This window comes from Zootoca vivipara, chromosome 2 (genome assembly GCF_965207765.1).
Source record: "Zootoca vivipara chromosome 2, rZooViv2.hap1.1, whole genome shotgun sequence".
NCBI classification, from domain to species: Eukaryota; Metazoa; Chordata; class Lepidosauria; order Squamata; family Lacertidae; genus Zootoca; species Zootoca vivipara.
The window spans coordinates 118,483,976-118,506,328 of NC_142584.1; the positions used below are offsets into that span (position 1 = coordinate 118,483,976).

General features: G+C 45.7%; 1 protein-coding gene across 1 annotated transcript; it reads right to left on the bottom strand.

The window, feature by feature from the left end:
* Positions 1–635: 635 nt before the first annotated feature.
* On the bottom strand, positions 636–21,658 carry LOC118081438 (uncharacterized). The gene is given in 7 exon segments (XM_060269114.2): positions 636–2,205; positions 7,017–7,166; positions 9,351–9,425; positions 13,714–13,772; positions 13,774–15,622; positions 17,843–17,941; positions 21,509–21,658. Coding segments are annotated over 6 exon segments (3,279 nt in total). The 5' UTR covers positions 17,931–17,941; positions 21,509–21,658; the 3' UTR covers positions 636–1,147.
* Positions 21,659–22,353: the final 695 nt, after the last annotated feature.

Here is a 22,353-nt window from a genome sequence, read left to right on the forward strand (position 1 = left end):
TATCAGGAATGTGCCATTTTGCAGTTAAGCGATTGTGATGGAGTAGGGTGGGCTTGGCACCAGTTTTGTGTCTCTGCAGGGTCTGTGAAGCTGAAATGATACATTTGCACCTCCCGCTTCTTGCTGGTTTCTCTTCTCGCCTGTTACCTTTGCAACAACAACCCTGTACTGTGGTCCACGTGGTTTAACAAGGTCTCAGGATTTATATCAGAGGGAGATGGAACCCCAGCCAGTAATCTGGACACATGGAAGTTTCTGAGTCATCTTTCAGGGAAGTTCCAAATAGAAGACATTGCAGTAACGCAGCCTGGAAGTTCCCAGAGCCTGGAGCGCAGTTGCCAAGTGACCTCTGTCCAAAATAGGGTCCCGTTGGAGAGCCAGCAGGAGGTGGAAAGAGTAAATGGGACAGCCAGTGAAAGGGTGGCTGAGAGAAGGATAATTTCCATCCTGCCCTGTTTTCATTGTAACTAGAGCCTTTCTCTGTTCCTCTACAGCTTGGCTTCCACTTAAACCTACATTGCTTATCTCACTGTCAGCCAAGGCAAAAACAAACATGATCAATTATCAGATTAATTCTGTAATTTAAAGGAACATTCCAAAGGAAGAAAAAAGTCAAAAAAAGGCAGAAAATAGCATAATTTTTACATAACTTTTTAATAAATAGGATTTTATTAAGGCTTTTCATAATACAATAAAAAACTAATCTAGACAAAAGAGAATAGCTGACTATCAAACAGTTGCCAGCACTCTGTCAACAGAGATAATTATGCGGTAATTTATGATAGTATCACACTCTCTCTTTGAAGCTAGATTAAACAGGATTAATCTCACTTGCTCTGAAGGAGCAGTTCATCGCACAGAGACAATGAGGTTTTTTCCAGATGTGTAGGAGAATCTTGGACAGAGGAACTGCTATTGGGCCCAAACACCGCATACTAGCTCTTAAGGTGAGCCCTTCTAATTAAAGTGCTATCCTCATTAAAAACATCTAAATGTTTCTTTCATCTTGATTCACTTATACAAAATGAGTTGTGAAATCTGACCAAATCTTTTCCCACATTCCAAACATATATATGGTTTATTCCAAGTGAGTTCTTTTATGATAAGGCTAAATCCCTGTGCAAATCTCTTTCCACACTCCAAACATTTATACGGTTTCACCCGTGTGAATTCTTTGATGAGAATTAAGGCTTGTGCTGTTAGTGAAGTTCATTCCACACTCAAAACAAGTATATGGTTTCTCCCCTGTGTGAATTCTTTGATGATATGTAAGGTTTGAGTTGTGATTGAAGCTCTTTCCACACTCAAGACATGCATACTGCTTGTCCCCTCTGTGAGTTTTTTGATGAGATGTAAGGCTTGTACCCTGGCTGAAACTCTTTCCACACTCAAAGCACTTATATGGCTTCTCTCCTGTATGGATTCTGCGATGGCAAACAAGGTATGTGCAGTTACTAAAGCTCTTTCCACATGTCACACATTTATATGGTTTTTTTCCTGTATGGATTCGCTCATGCACAGTAAGGTGTGAACTCTGACTGAAGCTCTTCCCACACTCAAAGCATTTATACGGCTTCTCACCAGTGTGAGTTCTCTTATGTGAAGTAAGGTGTGGACTCTGGCTGAAGCTCTTTCCACATTCCAAGCATTTATATGGTTTCTCCCCTGTGTGGGTTCTCTTATGTGAAGTAAGGTTAGCACGGTGAGCAAATCTCCTTCCGCACTCCGAACATTTATATGATTTCTCTCCTGTGTGAATTCTTTGATGAGATGTAAGGCTCGAGCTGTGAGCGAAGCTCATTCCGCACTCCAAACATTTATACTGTTTCTCCCCTGTGTGAATTCTGCGATGAATTAGAAGACCTGTGCTGCAACGGAAACTCTTTCCACAGTCAAAACAGGTATACGGTTTCTCCCCTGTGTGAATTCGTTGATGCGATTTAAGGCTTGAGTGGTGATTGAAACTCTTTCCACACTCAAAACAGGTATACGGTTTCTCCTCAGAGTGGACTTTGTGATGTCTTTTAAGGTTTGAGTGGCCATTGAAACCCTTTCCACATTGTAAGCATTTGTATGATTCCTGTCCGGCGTGAATTCTTTCATGTGATCTTAGGCCTGAGCTGTCACTGAAGTTTTTTCCACACACCAAGCATTTACTTGGTTTCTCCTCTGCGTGGATTCTGCAGTGTGAGTTCAAGCTAGATTAACTGTCAATGTTTTGGCACATAACGAGCTATCATTTGTTCTCTTCCCCTTCTGGAATGGGATTCGATGGCCGTTATCAGTCTGCATAAGAAGACCATTATTCCTCCCAATCTCTTCTTGGTTTTTCTCTTGTGGTCCAGTTTCTTGTTGATCTTGAACGGTCTTTCCTTTGACATTATGTTTCGTTCTTTCTGATGAGTCCCAAGAACGATGACTGTTGTGTTCTTCACCTGCTAAAGTTAAGGGAAAATCACAATTAAAAATGTAATGTAAATCACAATCCTAGTGAGACTTTCTGTAACATATGATGATGATGATTTTATTATTTATTCTCCAACCATCTGGCTGGGTTTGCCCAGCCACACGGGGTAGTTTACAGCATATATAAAGGTCAAGGTCAAGGACCCCTGGGTGGTTAAGTCCAGTCAAAGGTGACTATGGGGTTGTGGTGCTCATCTCACTTTCAGGCCGAGGGAACCAGTGTTTGCGCAGACAACTTTCTGCGTCATGTGGCCAGCAGGACTAAACCACTTCTTGCGCAGCAAAACACTGTGACAGATACCAGAGCGCACAGAGACACTGTTTACCTTCCCGCCATAGCGGTACCTATTTATCTACTCACATTGGCACATAAAAAAGTCTATCAATCATATACATATGCAAAAAGAAAACAAGTAATATATGACTCTAAACAAACATATATTCAGAAATTGAAGGAAGAAGGAAAGAAGGAAAGAATATTATATGGCGGCTTCCAACAGAAAAATGAAATAAAATAATTGATTAAACATTAAAAGCCTCTCTAAACAGGGCTGCCTTCAGATGTCTTCTAAAAATCTGCTAGCAGTTTTTCTCTTTGACATCTGATGGGAGGGCGTTCCACAGGGTGGAAGGAAGGAAGGAAGGAAGGAAGGAAGGAAGGAAGGAAGGAAGGAAGGAAGGAAGGAAGGAAAGAAAGAAAGAAAGAAAGAAAGAAAGAAAGAAAGAAAGAAAGAAAGAAAGATGGAGCTGGTAGACAGCTGCCCAAGACACAGAATTGACCAGCGCCTCCATGGACAACTGTGGGTCCAAAATGACTCCCAGGCTGTGCACCTGGTTCTTCAAGGGCACAGTTATCCCATTCAGCACCAGGGAGTCTCCACACCAAAATGCCCCCTACCCCCCAAAAGCAGTACTTCTGTCTTGTCAGGATTCAACCTCAATCCATTAGCCACCATCAGCTGACCTGCACTGACAGACAGTCTCAAGTGCCAAGGAACAATCAGCGCTGCACTTTCAGGCTCCTGATAATATCCTTTGCAGTCACATCCTCACCCGTCCCACCCCTGAGGCCACATATATAGGGTAGCAGGACACGGTTTGAGGAAAATGGTTTTCTGGGCTAGAGAGGGACTGCTGCCATGACCCACAAGTCTCTCACTGCTGACCTGGCAGCTTGGCTACTGCAAACCGAAAAAACCTGCCCATTCAGTCCCTCATCTGGCAATCACTTCAACTACTAACCAGTGTCAGAATCAGGACCCAACATGACATTATACTATGGAAGTCACTGCATTCATGGGTGTAGCCGGGGGGGGGGGGCAGCCCCCAGACCAAGTAAAACATTAGAAATACTTATCTGTCCAATTACGCCGGTTCTGCCCCCCTAACAGAAGTCCTGCCCCCCCCCCCAAGAAAAATCCTGCACCCATTCCAGCAGTGAAAAACATTCCTTTCCTTTTCTACCTTTTATCTTTCACAACCCAGAACTCTTGCCCTGCAACCTTCCTCGTTTTCTTGCCAGGGGGGCTTCCTCACCCCCAACATCTCCCCAGGTCCCCATCTCCATTCCCTGCAACTCACCAGATCCCACTGAGGATCCTGGGAGGGAACATTCAAAGGTTGTGGGAGGCAGCCTGACCAGGTCAACCGTCCATCTTCCCCCTTCCATCCTCGCTAGGTCTGCAGGAGAATAATAATGAGAATAATAATAATAACAATAAGAACAACAACAACAACTTTTGTAGCCCGCCCTCTCCGGCCGAGGCCAGACCCAGAGTGGCTAACATCATTAAGAAAACACAAGATGCATAAAAACAGACATCACTAAATTAAAATACATCTTAAAATTAATTCAGACAAGTTAAAATCTAAGCAGGTGGCAATTATCAGGTTGGAAGTGAGATTGGTTAATACTTGCCAGGACCAACTGTTTCCACTGATCATACAAGGACCTGTGAGCGGGTTGGGGGCCTCCTTCGGGCTTGTTTTACACAAAGGAAAGTAAGTCAAACGGCATCCTGGACAAAGGCCTTGCGGAACAGTTCCGTCTTGCAGGCCCTGCGGTAACATGTCAAATCCTGGTGGGAGAGCGTTCCACCAGGCTGGGGCCATGGCCGAAAAGGCCCTGGCTCTAGTCAAGGCCAGTCTAATTTCCCTGGGGCCCAGGATCTTCAAGGTGTTGTTGTTAGCAGAAAGAGGGTGAAAGAGGATCAGCCTCTTTCATCCTTCCGGAGGAGCTCAGAAGCCTAAACAAGCTGGAGCCTCAGAGAAGCTGCAGGGCTTCCTCTGCCCTAGATATTCTCCTGCCCCTGCAGAAGCCCAAATGGGACATATATATAAAATTTATATCCCACAATCTGGTTGGGTTCCCACAGCCACCCTGTGCGGCTAACAGCATATATGAAAACACAACAAAACATCAAACATAACAACAGAATATCCTATACAGGCAACAAAGGAACCAACAATAACAATAACAGTTAGAATAACAATAACAGCAGTAATAAACGGTTTACAGTTATACCAAATTAAATTAACCACTAACGCCAAATAAACAAATCACAGCGGACTTTGCTACCAAACTCTGCCAATTTGTCCTTACCCACAACCACTTCAAATTTGGTGATGACCTGTTCCTCCAGATCAGCGGCACAGCCATGGGCACCCGCATGGCCCCACAGTATGCCAACATCTTCATGGCAGATTTAGAACAGATTTAGGAGTTTCCTAAACTCCTACCCACTCAAACCTCTCTTGTACCTACGATACATTGACAATATTTTTTATTAACTGGACACATGGTCAACAGACCCTGGACACCTTCCACCAGACATTCAATGAATTTCACCCCACCATCAACCTAACAATGAACCAATCTATGCAAGAAACACACTTTTTGGACACTACTATAAAAATACAGGATGGGCGTATAGGCACCACCCTATACGGAAAACCAACTGACCAACAAACATATCTACATGCTTCTAGCTACCATCCCAAACATACCAAACAATCCATCATATACAGCCAGGCCCTACGTTACGGCCGCATCTGTTCCAACTCTACAGAGACTCTCACCTAAGAGATCTACAGCAAACCTTTTTAGAACTAAAATATCCACCTGATGAAGTTAAACAACAGATCAACAGAGCCAGACTGATACCCAGAGAGAACTTGCTGCAAGACAGACCCCCCCCAAAAAATAACAGAACACTGCATACAGCCAGCCACCCCATCTTAAACAACTCCTCACCCACAATAATACCACCACCAGACTTAACATGGACACTGGTACCAGAGCCTGCAATAAACCCAGATGCCAACTTTGCTGCCACATACACCCGGACAACACCATTACTGGCCCCAACAACATAAAACATACCATCTCAGGACTATTCAATTGCTCATCTTCTAACATTGTGTATGCCATCAAATGCCAACGGTGCCCTTCAGCTCTCTATATTGGACAAACAGGCCAAACCCTACGCCAAAGGATAAATGGACATAAATCTGACATCAGAAATCACAAGACAGAGAAACCAGTAGGAGAACACTTCAGTCTCCCAGGACAATCTATACAAGATCTCAAAGTAGCTGTCTTATTACAGAAAAATGTCAGAAACAGACTGGAAAGAGAAGTTGCTGAATTGCAACTCATTACCAAGCTTAAAACCATGGAGAGACCTGGTCTGAATAAGGACACTGGATTCTTATCTCATTATACATGATAAAGCTTTCTTTAGCACCTCACCCCTTGCTTTTTCCTGCAGGACCAATTCATCAACAGGTTTACCATTCCTATCAGCCAATCACCCAATACCCCCACCCCCTGACTATACATAAGGGACTGGTGACTTCTGTTTCAATGTATCAGAAGAAGTGTGCATGCACACGAAAGCTCATACCAATGACAAACTTAGTTGGTCTCTAAGGTGCTACTGGAAGGATTTTGTTTATTTTTACGCCAGACCAACACGGCTACCTACCTGTGCCAAATAAACATTTAACCAACACCAACTCGATGAAAACAAAGCAGAGGAACCAAAACTAGAACTGTTTTAAACATTATAAAGCATTTTTGCCATTTGCCCCAACCTAAGAGATGCTCGAGCAATGTCCCAGGGGCCTCCCAGGAGCCTCTTTTGGCTGTTGAAGGGGAGTCTGGGCTCCACCCTCTAGGCCAGGTGGAAATGGGCCTTGCAGCAGAGCGCAGGTCTTCCTTCCAGCCTTCAGGGCATGGCAGGCATAGCAGTGACCCGAAAATGGATCATACGGAGGCTGTGGAAGCCTCCTTATGTGTAGAGTTCCCACTCACAGTTTCCATGGTAAAAGTGGGGTGTCTTCCTCCTGAACCCCACCAGAGAAGAAAGGAGTCCTGCCTGAAAATGAATCTTCTTCACATCACCATTAAAAACATTTCCTTTTCTGTCTACCTTTTATCTCTGCCAACCCGGAGCTCTTGCCCTGCAGCCTTCCTCGTTGTCTTGCCAGGGGAGTTTCCTCACCCCCAACATCTCCCCAGGTCCCCATCACCATTCCCTGGAACTCACCAGATCTCTCTGAGGGTCCTGGGAGAGAACAGTCAGAGGTGGCGGGAGACAGCCTGACCAGGTTAACCGTCCATCTTCCTCCTTCTATCCTCTCTAGGTTTGCAGGACCAGCCTCTGTCAACCTACCCAGGAGATCAGAAGCTGCAGGTTCTGGGGAGGGAGGAAGAAGCAAAGGGAGCCTCAGAGGCCCTGCAGGTATTTTCCGACCAAGGTATATTGTTGGTGAATGATAAGCCTGCCTAGGTGTGAAGCTCCCGCTTGCATTAAAGAGAAGTGCCCCCCTCCTAAACCCCACCATGCGAGGACAGTGGAGTCAAGCCGGAAAGAGGATCTTCTTCCCACCACCATTAAAAACATCCCTTTCATTTCCTCTCTGCCAGCCTGGAGCTGTGACAGGGCTGCCTCTCTCCATTCCTCCTCCTCCCCCAACCCCACATTAGGGGAAGGGGCTGTAGCTCAAGGGACAGAGCATCTGCTCAGCAGGCAGAAAGCCCCCAATCCAAGCCTACACTTGGGCAAAAAAAATGAAAGGCACAAATACAGGATGGGAGACACCTGGCTTGAGAGCAGTACATGTGAAAAGGATCTAGGAGTCTACCAAAAAATCCATTGTATACAGCCAGGCCCTACGTTAGGGACGCATCTGTTCCAACTCTACAGACAGAGACTCTCACCTAAGACTCTCATCTACAGCAAGACTCTCATCTACAGCAAACCTTTTAAGAACTAAAATATCCACCCGATGAAGTTAAACAACAGATCAACAGAGCCAGACTGATACCTAGAGAGAACTTTCTGCAAGACAGACCCAAAAAAGAAAATAACAGAACACCACTAGTTATCACATACAGCTCCCAAGCTAAAACAGTACAGCGCATCATCAGAAATCTACAACCTCTCCTAGACAATGACAGCTCTCTTTCTCAAGCTCTGGGAGGAAGACCTTTCATTGCATACAGCCAGCCACCCCATCTTAAACAACTCCTCACCCACAATAATACCACCACCAGACTTAACATGGACACTGGTACCAGAGCCTGCAATAAACCCAGATGCCAACTTTGCTGCCACATACACCCGGACAACACCATTACTGGCCCCAACAACATAAAACATACCATCTCAGGACTATTCAATTGCTCATCTTCTAACATTGTGTATGCCATCAAATGCCAACGGTGCCCTTCAGCTCTCTATATTGGACAAACAGGCCAAACCCTATGCCAAAGGATAAATGGACATAAATCTGACATCAGGAATCACAAGACAGAGAAACCAGTAGGAGAACACTTCAGTCTCCCAGGACATTCTATACAAGATCTCAAAGCAGCTGTTTTATTTTCAGAAACATCTGGAAAGAGAAGTTGCTGAATTGCAACTCATTACCAGGCTTAAAACCATGGAGACCTGGTCTGGATAAGGACACTGGATTCTTATCTCATTATACATGATAAAGCTTTCTTTAGCACCTCACCCCTTGCTTTTTCCTGCAGGACCAATTCATCAACAGGTTTACCATTCCTATCAGCCAATCACCCAATACCCCCACCCCCTGACTATACATAAGGGTCTGGTGACTTCTGTTTCAGTGTATCTGAAGAAGTGTGCAGGCACACAAAAGCTCATACTATGACAAACTTAGTTGGTCTCTAAGGTGCTACTGGAAGGATTTTGTTTATTTTTGTTTTGACTACACCAGACCAACACGGCTACCTACCTGTGCCAAATAAACATTTAACCAACACCAACTCAATGAAAACAAAACAGAGGAACCAAAACTAGAACTGCTTTAAACATTATAAAACATTTTTGCCATTTTCCCCAACCCGAGTGTCCCAGTGGCCCCCCAGGAGCCTCTTCTGGCTGTTGAAGGGGAGTCTGGGCTCCACCCCCTAGGCCAGGTGGAAATGGGCCTTGCAGCAGAGCGCAGGTCTTCCTTCCAGCCTTCAGGGCATGGCAGGCATAGCAGTGACCTGAAAGTAGATCATAAAGAGGCTGTGGAGGCCTCCTTATGTGTAGAGCTCCCACTCACAGTTTCCATTGTAAAAGTGGGGTGTCTTCCTCCTGAACCCCACCAGAGAAGAAAGGAGTCCTGCCTGAAAATGAGTCTTCTTCACATCACCATTAAAAACATTTCCTTTTCTGTCTACCTTTTATCTCTGCCAACCCGGAGCTCTTGCCCTGCAGCCTTCCTCCTTTTCTTGCCAGGGGAGTTTCCTCACCCCCAACATCTCCCCACGTCCCCATCTCCATTCCCTGGAACTCACCAGATCTCTCTGAGGGTCCTGGGAGAGAACAGTCAGAGGTTGTGGGAGACAGCCTGACCAGGTCAACCGTCCATCTTCCTCCTTCCATCCTCGCCAGGCTTGCAGGACCAGCCTCTTTCATCCTTCATGAGGAGCTCAGAAGCTGCAGGTTTCTGAGAGGGAGGTAGAAGCAAAGGGAGCCTCAGAGGTGTGAAGCTCCCACTTTCAGTAAAAGAGGTATTTTCCGCCCAAGATACTTTGTTGGTGAATGATAAGCCTGCCTAGGTGTGGAGCTCCCACTTGCAGTTTTCTTGGTAAAAGAGAAGTGCCCCCCTCCTGAACCCCACCATGCGAGGACAGTGGAGTCAAGCCGGAAAGAGGATCTTCCTCCCACCCTCCCACCATTAAAAACATCCCTTTCCTTTCCTCTCTGCCAGCCTGGAGCTGTGACAGGGCTGCCCCCCTCCATTACTCCTCCTCCCCCAACCCCACATTAGGGAAGGGGCTGTAGCTCAAGGGACAGAGCATCTCCTCAGCAGGCAGAAAGCCCCCCTCCAAGCCCCAAGGGCACCCTCATTCGCCTAATCCTGCCCTCTCTACCCAGAATTGACCCCTCTTTCTCCAAAACATCCCTCCTCCTCCTCTTCCCCAAGCCATCCTGCCTCCTTTCCTTTGGGGGGGGGGGTTTCCTGCTCCACCCCACAACTGCTTCTCCCCCCCCCCCGCCGCCTTGCCTTCTTGCCTTGCTCTCCTCCTGGGGCTTCCCTGCAGCCCTCGGGGCCCTTTGCTCTTTCGGGGCTCAATTGTGGGGTGCAACCCCATGCATGCTCCTCTTCCAGAGGGCTTCTCTCCTGGAAAGCAGCTGCTCTGACACGGGAGCCCCCCGCCCCGCAAAAAAACACACACCCCCGCAAAAAACCACCCCTTTTCCTACCTTGCAAAATGCAGTCTTCCGCTCTGCCGAATCTCCTCCCTCGCACGTTTGACAAAGGGAGGAGGAAGTGACACTCTCTCCCTCCCCCAGGAAATCCTCTGTCGTAATATCAGCGCAGCCTTTAACCCTTGAAGAGCCAGTATTGCTCCCAACCCCCCTCTCAGGGGACTCCATTAAATAGGGTTGCTACCTTTGTTCTGGCAAAATACAGGGAGGTTGGGGGTGTTTCCTCCCCCCCCATCTGAAGTTACAGTATTTCAAAGCAATCCATTACAATCTGTTGCACCCTAAAAGGACCCCCCCCTCCGGGATTTGTCTCATCATTCGAACAATTTCCTCCATCGCTTCTCCAACAATTTCGTTTTCCAGCAGGTGGAAGGAGCAACAAGGCGATCATCTTTATTGGGCCTGAATCTCCTCACCAATTTTTTTTTTAAAAAAAGCATTATTAAATGGAGCACCACTAGCACTGAACACCAGAGACATAATAATGTAAAAAGTATTATTGGGCATGAAATCACATTAGATTATTTGAAGCCAGGTAGTCTGATGTTCGCCTATAAAAACAGACCCGGCACCTTTGATGCAGAAACATTTAGGATTCCACCTGACGTTTGGGTCATTTAGTAAAGAGGATTTCACAAGACACAGAAAATGTGGAACTAGAAAGGGCTTGGCTGACTTTCAGGTTCAAGGTAAGTTTCTAAACTACAAAGGGGAAATAGGAGGAGGGAAACCTTTCCCAGTGGAGTAGCCATATTCAGCCCAAACATCAGCAGAAAATTGTCCACCCATCACAATACTCACAAATAGCCCCCCCCCCCAATCCATCAATTAAGTATCACCAATAATAATTTATTTACATGCCTCCTGACTAGGTTCCCCCAGCCACTCTAGGTGGCTTCCAATCCACACTTTCTTTTTGGGATGGAGAGGAGGACTAATTGAGGATATGTTCAGCCCAGTACTATTTTTCCAGAACAAGAGATGCTGGAACTCACCGCGAACGCCTTCTCTTCTAATGGCAATGGCACCTACCTGAGAAGGGCCGGAACGGAGTTCCTGTGAGTTCTGGCTGAAAAAAGCCGTTTCAGCCACATGCGTTGGGCCACTGGGACCCTGAGACAGCCCCATGGTTGTCGAGAAGGCCATGAAGTCCCACACAGGCCTATTTGAGGCAGCCTCAGCATGGATGCCGCCCCAAACACCATCACGAGAGGGTTCTCCACCACCACCACATCCCACAGCTCAGTGACAAAGAACATTTACAGCAGAACTTTCCCTTCGGTTGACAGAAGCAACTCCTTGGATCCCTGCTTGGAGTGTAGAATGACTTACCCCAACCTTTAGGTAAAACATGCTATAAAGGCTGTCAATTTAGTGTGCTTCCTAACAAGGTTGGATTTGTGAAAGTTTTGTTTAGGGGTCAGCAAACCTTTTCAGCAGGGGGCCGGTCCACCATCCCTCAGACCATGGGTAGCAACTGTGGGCTCCACTTTTCTCAGTAACCGCTTGACCGATCGCCCTGAAATTTGGACACAACGATCCATGCCACTTCCCGAGTGTTTGCAGAACCTCGGATGCCTCACATCTCATACCTGCACAGGTACAAACCTGCTTTTCCACAAACTAAAACAGCGCCCTCAAGTGGCGTTATTCCCTCAGCTCCTCCTCCTATACCACCTCCCTCCCCATGGAGTCCACGCCACACCCACAAACAGGGTGGGGGGATTCACAGGGGTAAAACAGGGGGACTCTGGGGCTTGGGGGGATCTGAAGGGGGGCTATTACCCTCCATTTCACAGACCACCGCAATTTGTGCAAGGCCAGCTAGTTTTAAATAAAAGCACACATTCTACACATGTAAAAACGTGCTGATTCCTGGACCATCTGCGGGCTGGATTTAGAAGGTGATTGGACCGGATCCGGCCCACAGGCCTTCGTTTGCCTACCCATGGTTTAAGGCTTAGTAATATATGCACTTTCTCGGTAGCTCTTGGGCTGATTATCTTTATTTTCTCGTCTAATAGGTCTCTTAAATTTCGTTCTTACAATTCATTCTGTTCTATTAAAAACAGTATCTCAGCTCTTGCTGAGTTTCTATCATGTCTATGCTTGGATATAAAAGAAATGTTTATAATAATAATAATAATAATAATAATAATAATAATAATAATAATAATAATAATAATTTTATTTATACCCCGCCCTTCCCAGTCAAGACCGAGCTCAGGGCGGCTAACAAGAATATCAAAGCAAGCATAAAAAACCATTCAATTAAAATGCAGATTAAATACAATGTTAAGATTCGATTTTAAAATTAGGAATCTACAAGTGCAACCTCATTTAAATATCTGTAGGATAAAGCCTTAGGGGAAGGTAACACTGGGGCCAGACTGAGTTAGTCCAAAGGCTAAGCGGAACAGCTCCGTCTTGCAGGCCCTACAAAAAGATGACAAATTCCCGCTGGGCCCTAGTTTCCTGAGAGAGAGCATTCCACCAGGTCGGGGCTAGTACTAAGAAGGCCCTGGTCCTGGTCGAGGCCAGCCTAACCATGTTGTGACTCGGGATCTCCAGTATGTTATTATTTGTGGACCTTAATGTCACCTGCGGGGCATACCGGGAGAGGCGGTCCCGTAGGTACGAGGGTCCTAAGCCAATTTTATTTACTGCTTTCCAATCCAGATCAGCCCCTGGCCTCTCAAGATCTTCCCTCCCAAACTTTGGAGGGGCTCCTCTCCACTCCCACTGGTTGCCCCCCATGGCCTTTCCTCACCTCTGCAGATTTTCCAGCTATGCCCCCTTTTGGACAGAAGTCACTTGGCAACTGCACTCCAAACTCTGGTAATTTCCGGGCTGGATAATCGCAATATATTCTTTATGGGGCTTCCCTTAGAGATGACTCAGAAAGTTCCATGGGTCCAGATTACAAACTGGGGTTCCATCTCCCTCTGATATAAATCCTGAGACCTTGTTAAACCACGTGGACCACAGAACAGCTTCTGGGTTAGTGGTGCATGTGGCATCAGCAGATTCCTTGAGACCACGAGGCCTTCCTTCAGATACACTTGCCTGCCCTCCTTCCTCTCTCCCCATATACACACACAGGAACACAGGGATTGTTTATTGTGAATTTATTCCTTTATCCATTAACGTCTATAGTATCTGCATTTTTGTACTTTTTATCATTCTGCATATAAATATTCAACATTCAAGAAATAAGTTTTTTTAAAAAATATATATCCAATTTTATTCACTTTCTCCCTAAAATGAAGCTGTTCATTGCTTTAATTCTTCCCATTTCCATTAGAGCTTTTAGGAATGGCATGATGAATTTGTATGTCAAGAAGAACAAAATGAAAACACTAATGGGAACTTGATTTCCCCCTTCCTTTTTTAAAAAAACAATCCAATATGGTTAGGAATATAGCATTTTAACTCATTCTATAAAGGTAGGGAAACAGAAGCTGATGGTGTTAATCTGAATTAGTTGCCCTTACTTCTGCTTGTAACTAACAAAGAGTTGGAATTAACTCAAGGAATGTTGCCTCCTTCTCCAAGCATTTATATGGTTTATCCCATGTGAGTTCTTTTATGAGAAGTAAGCGTAGATCCACGTGCAAATCTCTTTCCACACTCAAGGCACTTATATGGTTTCTCTCCTGTGTGAATTCTTTTATGATAATGAAGGCTTGAGCTGTGATTGAAGCTCTTTCCACACTCAAAACATGCATACTGCTTGTCCCCTCTGTGAGTTTTTTGATGAGATGCAAGGGTTGAGCTTCGAGTGAAACTCTTTCCACACTCAAAACATGCATACGGTTTTTCACCTCTGTGGATTTTTTGATGTATACGAAGGCTTGTACCCTGGGTGAAGTTCTTTCCACACTCAAAGCACTTATATGGCTTCTCTCCTGTATGGATTCTGCGATGGCAAACAAGGTATGTGTGGTTACTAAAGCTCTTTCCACACGTCACACATTTATATGGTTTTTCCCCTGTATGGATTCGCTCATGCACAGTAAGGTGTGAACTCTGACTGAAGCTCTTCCCACACTCAAAGCATTTATATGGCTTCTCACCAGTGTGAGTTCTCTTATGTGAACTAAGGTGTGAACTGTGGCTGAAGCTCTTTCCACATTCCAAGCATTTATATGGTTTCTCCCCTGTGTGGGTTCTCTTATGTGAAGTAAGGGTAGCACTTTGAGCGAAGCTCATTCCACACTCCAAACATTTATATGATTTCTCTCCTGTGTGAATTCTTTGATGAGTTTGAAGACCTGAGCTGTAACGGAAACTCTTTCCACAGTCAAAACAGGTATACGGTTTCTCCCCTGTGTGAATTTTTTGATGTTGTGTAAGGTTTCTGTTGCATCTGAATCTCTTCCCACACTCAAAACATGCATACTGCTTGTCCCCTCTGTGAGTTTTTTGATGAGATGCAAGGGATGAGCTTTGTGTGAAGCTCTTTCCACACTCAAAACATGCATACGGTTTTTCACCTCTGTGGATTTTTTGATGTATACGAAGGCTTGTACCCTGGTGGAAGCCCATTCCACACTCAAAGCACTTATATGGCCTCTCTCCTGTATGGATTCTGCGATGGCAAACAAGGTATGTGTGGTTACTAAAGCTCTTTCCACACGTCACACATTTATATGGTTTTTCCCCTGTATGGATTCGCTCATGCACAGTAAGGTGTGAACTCTGACTGAAGCCCTTCCCACACTCAAAGCATTTATACGGCTTCTCACCAGTGTGAGTTCTCTTATGTGAAGTAAGGTGTGGACTCTGACTGAAGCTCTTTCCACATTCCAAGCATTTATATGGTTTCTCCCCTGTGTGGGTTCTCTTATGTGAAGTAAGGTTAGCACGGTGAGCAAATCTCCTTCCACACTCAGAACATTTATAAGATTTCTCCCCAGTGTGAATTCTTTGATGAGATGTAAGGCTTGAGCTGTGAGCAAAGCTCATTCCGCACTCCAAACATTTATACTGTTTCTCCCCTGTGTGAATTCTTTGATGAGTTTGAAGACCTGAGCTGTAACGGAAACTCTTTCCACAGTCAAAACAGGTATACGGTTTCTCCCCTGTGTGAATTTTTTGATGTTGTGTAAGGTTTCTGTTGTGACTGAATCTCTTCCCACACTCAAAGCAGGTAAACGGTTTCTCCTCAGAGTGGACTTTGTGATGTCTTTTAAGGTTTGAGTGGTGATTGAAACCCTTTCCACATTGTAAGCATTTGTATGATTCCTGTCCGGCGTGAATTCTTTCATGTGATTTTAGGCCTGAGCTGTCACTGAAGCTCTTTCCACACACCAAACATTTACACGGTTTCTCCTCTGTGTGGATTCTGCAGTGTGAGTTCAAGCTAGATTTACTTTCTGATGAAACCAGAGTACGATGACTGTCCTGTTCATCACCTGCTAAAGTTAAGGGAAAATCACAATTAAAAATGTAATGCGAATCACAATCCTAGTGAGACTTTCTGTAACATATGATGATGATGATTTTATTAGTTATTCCCCAGCCACAAGGGGCAGCTTACAGCATTTATGAAGGTAACAGACCCCTGGATGGTTAAGTCCAGTCAAAGGTGACTATGGGGTTGTGTTGCTCATCTCACTTTCAGGACGAGGTAACCAATGTTTGTCCACAGACAGCTTTCTGCGTCATGTGGCCAGCTGGACTAAACCGCTTCTGGCACAGCAGAACACCGTGACAGAAACCAGAGCGCACAGAAACACTGTTTACCTTCCCGCCATATTAATCTACTCACACTGGCACATTTTATTTTTATTATTTTTATTTAGAAACAAGACAAAGTCCAGCTATCATATATACATATGCAAAAAGAAAGCAAGTAATATATGACTCTACACAAACATATGTTGAGAAATTGAATGAAGAAAGAAAGAAGGAAAGAAGGAAATAATAATAATAAGAAAATAATAACAATAACAACAACAACAACAATAATAATAATAATAATTTATTTATACCCCACCCGTCTGGCTAGGTTTCCCCAGCCACTCTGGCCGGCTTCCAACAGAAAAATGAAATAAAATAATTGATTAAACATTAAAAGCCTCTCTAAACAGGGCTGCCTTCAGGTGTCTTCTAAAAATCTGCTAGCTGTTTTTCTCTTTGACATCTGATGGGAGGGCGTTCCACAGGGTGGGTGGAAGGAAGGAAGGAAGGAAGGAAGGAAAGAAGGAAAGAAGGAAAGAAGGAAAGAAGGAAAGAAGGAAAGAAGGAAAGATGGAGCTGGTAGACAGCTGCCCAAGACACAGAATGGACCAGCGCCTCCATGGACAACTGTGAGTCCAAAATGACTCCCAGGCTGTGCACTTGAATGCGGCCTAGAATGCGGCCGCTAGACTGGTGACTGGGAGCGGCCGCCGAGACCACATAACACCGGTCCTGAAAGACCTACATTGGCTCCCAGTACGTTTCCGAGCACAATTCAAAGTGTTGGTGTTGACCTTTAAAGCCCTAAACGGCCTCGGTCCGGTATACCTGAAGGAGCGTCTCCACCCCCATCGTTCTGCCCGGACACTGAGGTCCAGCGCCGAGGGCCTTCTGGCGGTTCCCTCACTACGAGAAGCCAAGTTACAGGGAACCAGGCAGAGGGCCTTCTCGGTAGTGGCACCCACCCTGTGGAATGCCCTCCCACTAGAGGTCAAAGAGAAGAACAATTACCAGACCTTTAGAAGGCATCTCAAGGCAGCCCTGTTTAGGGAAGCTTTTAATGTTTGATGGATTTCTGTATTTTAATGTTTGATGGATTTCTGTATTTTAGAATTTCTGTTTTGTTGGAAGCCGCCCAGAGTGGCTGGGGGAACCCGGCCAGATGGCCGGGGTATAAATAATAAATTATTATTATTATTACTTGGTTCTTCAAGGGCACAGTTATCCCATTCAGGACCAGGGAGTCTCCACACCAAAATGCCCCCTACCCCCCAAAAGCAGTACTTCTGTCTTGTCAGGATTCAACCTCAATCCATTAGCCACCATCAGCTGACCTGCACTGACAGACAGTCTCAAGTGCCAAGGAACAATCAGCGCTGCACTTTCAGGCTCCTGATAATATCCTTTGCAGTCACATCCTCACCCGTCCCACCCCTGAGGCCACATATGTAGGGCAGCAGGACAGGGTTTGAAAAAGATGGCTATATGGGCTAGAGAGGGACTGCAGCCATGACCCACAAGTCTCTCACTGCTGACCTGGCAGCTTGGCTGCTGCAAACCGAAAAAATCTGCCCATTCAGTCCCTCATCTGGCAATCGGTGCAGCTACCAGCCAGTGTCAGAATGAGGACCCAACACGACATTATACTATGGAAGTTGCTGTATTCATTGGTGTAGCCAAGGAGGGGGGGGCAACCCCCAGACCAAGTAAAACATTAGAAATACTTATCTGACCAATTACGCCGGTTCTGCCCCCCTAACAGAAGTCCTGCCCCCCAAGAAAAATCCTGCTCCCATTCCAGCAGTGAAAAACATTCCTTTCCTTTTCTACCTTTTATCTTTCACACCCCAGAACTCTGGCCCTGCAACCTTCCTCGCTTTCTTGCCCGGGGGGGGGGGGGGCTTCCTCACCCCCAACATCTCCCCAGGTCCCCCTCTCCATTCCCTGCAACTCACCAGATCCCACTGAGGATCCTGGGAGGGAACATTCGAAGGTTGTGGGAGACAGCCTGACCAGGTCAACCGTCCATCTTCCCCCTTCCATCCTCGCTAGCCCTGCAGGAGAATAATAATGAGAATAATAATAATAACAATAAGAACAACAACAACAACTTTTGTAGCCCGCCCTCTCCGGCCAAGGCCAGACCCAGAGTGGCTAACATCATTAAGAAAATACAAGATGCATAAAAACAGACATCACTAAATTAAAATACATCTTAAAATTAATTTAGACAAGTTAAAATCTAAGCAGGTGGCAATTATCAGGTTGGAATTGAGATTGGTTAATACTTGCCAGGACCAACTGTTTCCACTGATCATACAGGACCTGTGAGCGGGTTGGGGGCCACCTTTGGGCTTGTTTTACCGCCTCCTTGGGGCTTGTTTTACACAAAGGAAAGTAAGTCGAACGGCATCCTGCCCAAAAGTTCCGTCTTGCAGGCCCTGCGGTAACATGTCAAATCCCACAGAGCCCTGGTCTCTTGTGGGAGAGCGTTCCACCAGGCTGGGGCAATGGCCGAAAAGGCCCTGGCTCTAGTCAAGGCCAGTCTAATTTCCCTGGGGCCCGGGTGTGGGAATACCACATTGAAAACAAAGACAAAGGACCAAAGATTCAACCAGCAAATCTCTTGGAGGGAAAGTGCCACTCTCTTCCCCTTCGCCAGATCTTTTTATTACAATATCAAAAGTTACAAAAATTCAAATCATCCAATAGAATTCATCCTAAGTTCTAAAACCCCTCCCAGGTTTCCTCCCACCTTGAATCTGATACTGTTGGGAGAATCTGGAACTAACACTAAGATGCTAAAAAGACTTCCTGGACTTCAAAGAAACTACATCTAAAGAAAGGAAAGAGGGGCCCAGGAATTCCTGCATAGATTAACAGTGTCTTGTCAGAAAACAGGTTTGTCAGCTTTTCAAAGGCTAACAGGAAGGAAGGAAGATTAACAGATGCCCTTTTACCCAGATCTATTGAGCCAAATGTTTTACAGCCAGGCATGAAACAAATGGCAACACAGCCCTGTTTCTTGCAACCCAGACTGAAACGTGTTTTAAAGGTGGAAAGAGATGGAGTCAGTAATCATCCCAGAAACCTATGTCCAAGACCAGGATTTTCATAATTCAGGCAGCAGAGGTATATCAAGGGAGCCACCAAGCTCAGACATCCTCTACAGGCACACATAATTATGAGTACCTGATTCCCTTCCATAGATCACTAGAAAGTCACCACTACACCCGGGATCTTCAAGGTGTTGTTGTTAGCAGAAAGAGGGTGAAAGAGGATCAGCCTCTTTCATCCTTCCGGAGGAGCTCAGAAGCCTAAACAAGCTGGAGCCTCAGAGAAGCTGCAGGGCTTCCTCTGCCCTAGATATTCTCCTGCCCCTGCAGAAGCCCAAATGGGACATATATATAAAATTTATATCCCACAATCTGGTTGGGTTCCCACAGCCACCCTGTGCGGCTAACAGCATATATGAAAACACAACAAAACATCAAACATAACAACAGAATATCCTATACAGGCAACAAAGGAACCAACAATAACAATAACAGTTAGAATAACAATAACAGCAGTAATAAACGGTTTACAGTTATACCAAATTAAATTAACCACTAACGCCAAATAAACAAATCACAGCGGACTTTGCTACCAAACTCTGCCAATTTGTCCTTACCCACAACCACTTCAAATTTGGTGATGACCTGTTCCTCCAGATCAGCGGCACAGCCATGGGCACCCGCATGGCCCCACAGTATGCCAACATCTTCATGGCAGATTTAGAACAGATTTAGGAGTTTCCTAAACTCCTACCCACTCAAACCTCTCTTGTACCTACGATACATTGACAATATTTTTTATTAACTGGACACATGGTCAACAGACCCTGGACACCTTCCACCAGACATTCAATGAATTTCACCCCACCATCAACCTAACAATGAACCAATCTATGCAAGAAACACACTTTTTGGACACTACTATAAAAATACAGGATGGGCGTATAGGCACCACCCTATACGGAAAACCAACTGACCAACAAACATATCTACATGCTTCTAGCTACCATCCCAAACATACCAAACAATCCATCATATACAGCCAGGCCCTACGTTACGGCCGCATCTGTTCCAACTCTACAGAGACTCTCACCTAAGAGATCTACAGCAAACCTTTTTAGAACTAAAATATCCACCTGATGAAGTTAAACAACAGATCAACAGAGCCAGACTGATACCCAGAGAGAACTTGCTGCAAGACAGACCCCCCCAAAAAAATAACAGAACACTGCATACAGCCAGCCACCCCATCTTAAACAACTCCTCACCCACAATAATACCACCACCAGACTTAACATGGACACTGGTACCAGAGCCTGCAATAAACCCAGATGCCAACTTTGCTGCCACATACACCCGGACAACACCATTACTGGCCCCAACAACATAAAACATACCATCTCAGGACTATTCAATTGCTCATCTTCTAACATTGTGTATGCCATCAAATGCCAACGGTGCCCTTCAGCTCTCTATATTGGACAAACAGGCCAAACCCTACGCCAAAGGATAAATGGACATAAATCTGACATCAGAAATCACAAGACAGAGAAACCAGTAGGAGAACACTTCAGTCTCCCAGGACAATCTATACAAGATCTCAAAGTAGCTGTCTTATTACAGAAAAATGTCAGAAACAGACTGGAAAGAGAAGTTGCTGAATTGCAACTCATTACCAAGCTTAAAACCATGGAGAGACCTGGTCTGAATAAGGACACTGGATTCTTATCTCATTATACATGATAAAGCTTTCTTTAGCACCTCACCCCTTGCTTTTTCCTGCAGGACCAATTCATCAACAGGTTTACCATTCCTATCAGCCAATCACCCAATACCCCCACCCCCTGACTATACATAAGGGACTGGTGACTTCTGTTTCAATGTATCAGAAGAAGTGTGCATGCACACGAAAGCTCATACCAATGACAAACTTAGTTGGTCTCTAAGGTGCTACTGGAAGGATTTTGTTTATTTTTACGCCAGACCAACACGGCTACCTACCTGTGCCAAATAAACATTTAACCAACACCAACTCGATGAAAACAAAGCAGAGGAACCAAAACTAGAACTGTTTTAAACATTATAAAGCATTTTTGCCATTTGCCCCAACCTAAGAGATGCTCGAGCAATGTCCCAGGGGCCTCCCAGGAGCCTCTTTTGGCTGTTGAAGGGGAGTCTGGGCTCCACCCTCTAGGCCAGGTGGAAATGGGCCTTGCAGCAGAGCGCAGGTCTTCCTTCCAGCCTTCAGGGCATGGCAGGCATAGCAGTGACCCGAAAATGGATCATACGGAGGCTGTGGAAGCCTCCTTATGAGTAGAGTTCCCACTCACAGTTTCCATGGTAAAAGTGGGGTGTCTTCCTCCTGAACCCCACCAGAGAAGAAAGGAGTCCTGCCTGAAAATGAATCTTCTTCACATCACCATTAAAAACATTTCCTTTTCTGTCTACCTTTTATCTCTGCCAACCCGGAGCTCTTGCCCTGCAGCCTTCCTCGTTGTCTTGCCAGGGGAGTTTCCTCACCCCCAACATCTCCCCAGGTCCCCATCACCATTCCCTGGAACTCACCAGATCTCTCTGAGGGTCCTGGGAGAGAACAGTCAGAGGTGGCGGGAGACAGCCTGACCAGGTTAACCGTCCATCTTCCTCCTTCTATCCTCTCTAGGTTTGCAGGACCAGCCTCTGTCAACCTACCCAGGAGATCAGAAGCTGCAGGTTCTGGGGAGGGAGGAAGAAGCAAAGGGAGCCTCAGAGGCCCTGCAGGTATTTTCCGACCAAGGTATATTGTTGGTGAATGATAAGCCTGCCTAGGTGTGAAGCTCCCGCTTGCATTAAAGAGAAGTGCCCCCCTCCTAAACCCCACCATGCGAGGACAGTGGAGTCAAGCTGGAAAGAGGATCTTCTTCCCACCACCATTAAAAACATCCCTTTCATTTCCTCTCTGCCAGCCTGGAGCTGTGACAGGGCTGCCTCTCTCCATTCCTCCTCCTCCCCCAACCCCACATTAGGGGAAGGGGCTGTAGCTCAAGGGACAGAGCATCTGCTCAGCAGGCAGAAAGCCCCCAATCCAAGCCTACACTTGGGCAAAAAAAATGAAAGGCACAAATACAGGATGGGAGACACCTGGCTTGAGAGCAGTACATGTGAAAAGGATCTAGGAGTCTTGGTAGACCACAAACTTGACATGAGTCAGCAGTGTGATGCAGCAGCCAAAAAAGCCAATGCAATTCTGGGCTGCATCAATAGGAGTATAGCATCTAGATCAAGGGAAGTAATAGTACCACTGTATTCTGCTCTGGTCAGACCTCACCTGGAGTACTGTGTCCAGTTCTGGGCACCACAGTTCAAGAAGGATACTGACAAGCTGGAACGTGTCCAGAAGAGGGCAACCAAAATGGTCAAAGGCCTGGAAA